The following is a 6198-nucleotide window of genomic DNA, read 5'->3' on the forward strand; positions in this document are numbered from 1 at the left end:
TCTTTTTTTTTTTTTGAGATGGAGTCTTACTCTGTCGCGGAGGCTGAAGTGCGGTAGCACCATGTTGGCTCACTGCAACCTTCGTCTCCTGGGTTCAAGCAATTCTCCTGCCTCAGCCTTCCGAGTAGCTGGGATTACAGGCACCCGCCACTATGCCCAGCTAGTTTTTATATATTTTTAGTAGAGACGGGGGTGGGGGGGGGGTCTCACCATCTTGGCCAGGCTGGTCTCGAACTCCTGACCTCAGGTGATCCACCTGCCCTGGCCTCCCAAAGTGCTGGGATTACAAGCGTGAGCCACCGCGCCCGGCCAAGGTCTGTTCTTAACAGAAGTTACTACTACTTTTTTTCCCCATAACAACCATTAAACAATTTTTTTTCATTTACTAACTAACCCTTGATATTGAAAAGTTAGGACTTCAGTAAAAATCAAATCGGTTTTTGCATATAAACTTTTTTGTTGCTATTCACATGCTATGTCAATCTCAGTTGCAAACAGAGAGGACCAGTTGCAGACTAGAACGCATCAATTCATTTGGAAAGGAGGCTTCAAATCTAACTCTGTATTCCTTCACCAATAACCAGGCAGCTGCCTCTAACAACTCTCGGGATTGGATCTCGTGCTAAACACGGGTCATAAATTCCAACTCAACAAGGATGCTGCTCAGGTATTTGGTATTTGATGATCAACAGAAATATTTCAGAGCACCTCCCAGCAAAGTTGCATAGAGTGACAGGTGGGACTTGTTTGAGGGCGGGACCCAGAACTGCAGCCCAGGAATCTGCCTGCAGAGCTGAGCTCAGCCACAGTCTCCGCCAGAGAGGGAAGTTGCAGGTCTTTCTGGAACAGGCACAATTGGCTACAATTAGAAGTCCAAAGTGTGAACCACTCACTGCTTCTCCTTAGGAACCGCCACATGCTGTGTCCGGCAGGCATTCTGAGAGCCAGAGGACGGCTGCACCCTGGGGCTGGGCACTGACACACATCACCCCACCAGGACCACTGAGGCAGCCACCGACTGACATTCCTGTCTACAGGCTCAGATCCCCCTCAACAACGTGGCCACATCTTCTGCAAAATGCTGGCCGGGGGCATCCATGGCACAACTTTGGGAAGCTGACTGGGCTTCCTCATCTTTAAGAAAGCAGCGGGCTGGGCTGCTCCCAGCAGCTCTGGCTCTGCGTCCGTTCATTCTCTCTGGGTCTGCCTTAGTTGCAGGGTGGTTAATTCGGAAGCGGGGCAGGAGTCAAGTTGCCTCCTAGCTGTTTTGCTGACGCTCCAGCCCCATCAAGAGCCAGCTCCTCACCTTCTGTAAGGCACAGAAGGTGCCTCAAATTAAGCCAGGGGACAGTGCAGAGGGTTAAGAGGGGGCCACAAAGAGAGGCCCCATCTCCTCTTGGGCCAGGGTTCCCTGCGGAACTCCAGGGTCACCTCGCCAGCCAGAGGCAAGACAAGTGCAAAGGCAGCCACAAGGCTTCCGCCAGTTAGACGGTGTTTCTGCCGCCCCTGCCGTCACCCGCTGGGTCCCGTCCCGCTCCAAGCGCACTCCCGGCCCGCAGGGTGGGAACGCGAGGATTACAGTGCCCCACGGACGGGCGGGCCAGGATCGCAACCTCGGCGGAGTCGGCACCTCTGGGCACCTCTGGCTTCCGCGCCCCGGCCACACGGTGACCACCAGGGAGGGGATCCCGGGCGCCCCGCAACCTCCCGGCCCCCGTGGGCCTTCGGGTCGCCCCGCTTCCCGCCGCCGCGTACCCTTCGCGCCTCCCGGCCCTCGGTGCCGGCCCCCGCCCCGCGTAGCTCCGAGTCTTTAGCCCGGCCGGCCCCGCACCCGCCGAGCGTACCCATGGCGGCGGCTCCCAGGGCTCCTGCGACCTGCCGGCGGGACGTGCTCCTGGCAGGTGCTACTCCTCCGACCTGGCGTCCAGGCCTGGCCCCGTTGCCCCAGGTGCAGCCCCAGCTCTGCGAGGCGGGGCCGCCGGCTCCACCCGGGGGGCGGTGCTGCGGGGAGCAGAGGTCCGTGCTCCCGAGCCGTCGCGCGCGGACACCGGCCCCGGCCCAGGTGAGGGTGGGCCCCGACGGGAGCGCGTGGCAGGCCGGGGGAGAGCCAGTCTAAACGCAGATTCCCAGGCCCCACCCCCAGGCCAGCTGACTCAGGAGGTCGGGGCTGGGGCCCCAGAATGTGCATTTCTAAGAAGTCTAAGGGGAGGTTGATGCTGCTGGACCCAGAACCACACTTTGGAAACCACTGTGGGAGGAACGCACGCTTCTGGGTAGGGAGGCAAAACACGGTGGGACAGTGGTCAGCTGTGTGTGTGTGTGTGTGTGAGAATGTGTGGGTGTGAGTGAGGATTGTGTGTGAGTGTGTGTGTGTGAATGAGGATTGAGTGTGAGCATGTGTGAGAATATGTATATAGTTTGCATGTGAGAATGTATGTGTGATGTGTGTGTGAGAGTGTGTGAGAGAGTGTGTGTGTGGCGTTATTTTGAGATTCAACCTTTGAAAGCATTTCTGGGGGATTCTACATTTCCTTTCTTTAAGAATCATCCTTTCTTTAAGAGGACACAACCAAATGGAAGAATATTCTATGCTCATGGATAGGAGGAATCAATATCGTGAAAATGGTCATACTGCTCAAGGTAATTTATAGATTCAATGCTATGCCCATCAAGCTACCAATGACTTTCTTTGCAGAATTGGAAAAAACTACTTTAAAGTTCATACGGAACCAAAAAAGAGCCCCCATAGCCAAGACAATCCTAAGCAAAAAGAACAAAGCTGGAGGCATCATGCTACCTGACTTCAAACTATACTACAAGGCTACAGTAAGCAAAACAGCATGGCACTGGTACCAAAACAGATATATAGACCAATGGAACAGAACAGAGGCCTCAGAAATAACACCACACATCTACAACTATCTGATCTTTGACAAACCTGACAAAAACAAGCCATGGGAAATGGATTCCCTATTTAATAAATGGTGCTGGGAAAACTGGCTAGCCCTATGTAGAAAGCTGAAACTGAATCCCTTCCTTACACCTTATACAAAAATCAATTCAAGATGGATTAAAGACTTAAATGTAAGACCTAAAACCATAAAAACCCTAGAAGAAAACCTAGGCAATACCATTCAGGACATAGGCATGGGCAAGGACTTCATGTCTAAAACACCAAAAGCAATGGCAACAAAAGCCAAAATAGACAAATGGGACCTAATTAAACTAAAAAGCTTCTGCACAGCAAAAGAAACTACCGTCAGAGTGAACAGGCAACCTACAGAATGGGAGAAAATGTTTGCAATCTACCCATCTGACAAAGGACTAATATCTAGAATCTACAAAGAACTTAAACAAATTTACAAGAAAAAAATCAAACAACCCCATCAAAAAGTGGGCAAAGGATATGAACAGACCCTTCTCAAAAGAAGACATTTATGCAGCCAACAGACACATGAAAAAATGCTCATCATCACTGGTCATCAGAGAAATGCAAATCAAAACCACAATCAGATACCATCTCATGCCAGTTAGAATGGCGATCATTAAAAAGTCAGGAAACAACAAATGCTGGAGAGGATATGGAGGAATAGGAACACTTTTACACTGTTGGTGGGAGTGGAAATTAGTTCAACCATTGTGGAAGACAGTGTGGCGATTCCTCAAGGATCTAGAACTAGAAATACCGTTTGACTCAGTGATCCCATTACTGGGTATACACCCAAAGGATTATAAATCATGCTACTATAAAGACACGTGCACACATATGTTTACTGAGGCACTATTCACAATAGCAATGTCTTGGAAACCAACTCAAATGTCCATCAGTGATAGATCGGATTAAGAAATTGTGGCACATATACACCATGGAATACTATGCAGCCATAAAAAGGGATGAGTTCATGTGCTTTGCAGGGACATGGATGAAGCTAGAAACCATCATTCTCAGCAAACTATCACAGGGACAGAAAACCAAATACTGCATGTTCTCACTCATGGGTAGGAGTTGAACAATAAGAACACATGGACACAGGGCGAGCAACATCACACACCAGGGCCTGTCAGGGGGTGGGGGGCTGGGGGAGGGATAGCATTGGGAGAAATACCTAATGTAAATGATGAGTTGATGGGTGCAGCAGGCCAACATGGCACGTGTATACCTATGTAGCAAACCTGCTCGTTCTGCACATGTACCCTAGAACTTAAAGTATAATTTACAAAAAAGAATCACAAAACAAAAATAATAACACAGTGATTGTCTCCAGATTATTGTTCTGTTTTCTTGCCTGATCTCAGGAGGTTTTGCAAACGCAGAAAGGAACATTAAAAAGGGGAATGAAGGTGAGTTTCCACAGCCTTTTTGTTTTAATCATGCTGAAATACAATGTAAAACTATCTGAAGTGCACAGTTCAGTGGCATGAAGTACATTCTCATTGTTGTCCCACCATTCCCACCATCCAGCTCCAGAACTTCTTCATCTTCCCAAATGGAAACACTGGACCCATTAAGCAATACTCCCCATCCACCCTTGCCCCCAGGCCCTGACACCCACCATTCTCCTTTCTGTCTCCATAAATCTGACAACTCTGTCGTCCAGGGAAGAAATCTCCAGTGTTTGTCCTTTTGTGTCTGGCTTCTTTCACTTTGGGTAATGCCCTCCAGGCTCATCCATGGTATGAAGTACATCAGCCTTCCTTCCTTCTGAAGTTGAGGAATATTCTGTTGTGTGTCTACAACACACTTGGTTTATCCACTCACCTGACTCTATTATCTCTTGAGTCTTAGCATTCTCCCAGCCAGCCTTTCTGGAAGACTGTGGTGCCTAGGGAGAAACAGAGACCGCTATTCCATGGAGGTGACTGAGCCTGCCCTTCCCCGGCTCTCTTCACTGCCGCTGAAGAGTAAGAAACTCTTCAATTAGTTGCAGCATTGATACACACGAGGTAGCGGTCAATGTTACCTCCAGAAATGGGGGCTGCAAGTCACAGGACCTCATTAGGTAGAAAAATGCAGCCTCGGCTGAAGGAAAGGAAAACTTTCTCTGGAAGGTTTGGAAGCACACTCACAGTTGCTACCCTGCGAGATATGCCGGGAGTAGAAAGGTGGAGCTTGTGATGGTTTGTTTAGGTCAAAGTTTTCTCTGCAGGGTGGTATTTCTGTGGCTGAGCTCATGAACCCTGGAATCCGGACTTCTGTAAACACACTCTTGGTCTAGGCCAGCAGTTCCTAAACTGTGATCCCTGGACCAGCAGCATCAGCATCACCTAGGAAATGCAATTGAGAGAAATGCAGATTCTCAGGCCCCGCCCCAGAGCTACTGAATCAGAACGTCTGCAGTGGGTGCAGCAACTTCTCAGTAGTTGCGAGACAAATGCTGTTTCTTCCACGTGCTTATTTAATCATTCAGGCATTATTTATTTATCACCTCCCAGTGCCAACTACCATGCTAGTGATGGCATTGGGCAGAGTGGGTGGCCAGCACAGAGACAGGCCTGCGCCCACAGAGCTCACATTCTTATCCGTTACAGCACGGCCAGAAGAGGCAAGGTACTCAAGATGGAGAAGCCTAAATGAAGAACAAAAACCAAGGGGGTCAAAGAGACAGGCTCTGCAGATCCTGAATAGCTCAGCCAATCCCTGGAGACCTGTGTCTCGCTGGGCTGCTCCCTGGCAGGCTGTGTAGGGGGTAATAGTGTAAACCAAAAGTAACTTTCTAAGGCCCCCCAACCATCTGAATGGACTTCCTCCTCTGCCAGGGCACTCTTAAAATTTACCCTGAGAGACTGCTCCAGGCCATGATGGGAAGTGGGGATTGGACGTGCCTCCTTGTACCTCTTGGGCATGGCACTAACATCAACGCAGACCTTAAGTCTAATAAAAAACATTTACAATATATTCTCTCTGAAGCCTGCTACCTGGAGGCTTCACCTGCATGATAAAACTTTGGTGTCCATCACCTCTTATTGCAACCCAGACATTTTCTTTCCATTGATCTCAGCTCTTTAGATAAATTCAGCCAATTGTCAACCAGAAAATTTTAAATCTACCTATAATCCAAAAGCACGCCTTCCCCCACCCCCTACTGCTTCAAGTTTGTCCTGCCTTTCTGGACTGAACCAATGTACCTCTTAAATGTATTTGATTGATGTCTCATGTCTCTAAAATGTGTAACACCAAGCTACACCCGGATTACCTGG

The 6198-nt window shown here is 49.3% G+C and overlaps 1 protein-coding gene across 1 annotated transcript in view; it reads right to left on the bottom strand.

Annotated features, from left to right (window-relative positions):
* Window positions 1-1974, bottom strand: part of SLC15A1 (solute carrier family 15 member 1) — a 70472-nt gene extending 68498 nt beyond the window's left edge. Inside the window, exon 1 of the mRNA XM_522705.8 lies at window positions 1845-1974. Within this exon, the coding sequence (XP_522705.5) occupies window positions 1845-1848 (4 nt within the window). The 5' untranslated portion in view covers window positions 1849-1974. The remainder of the gene's footprint in view (window positions 1-1844) is intronic.
* Window positions 1975-6198: the final 4224 nt, after the last annotated feature.

This window comes from Pan troglodytes, chromosome 14, assembly GCF_028858775.2.
Source record: "Pan troglodytes isolate AG18354 chromosome 14, NHGRI_mPanTro3-v2.0_pri, whole genome shotgun sequence".
Classification (NCBI taxonomy): Eukaryota; Metazoa; Chordata; class Mammalia; order Primates; family Hominidae; genus Pan; species Pan troglodytes.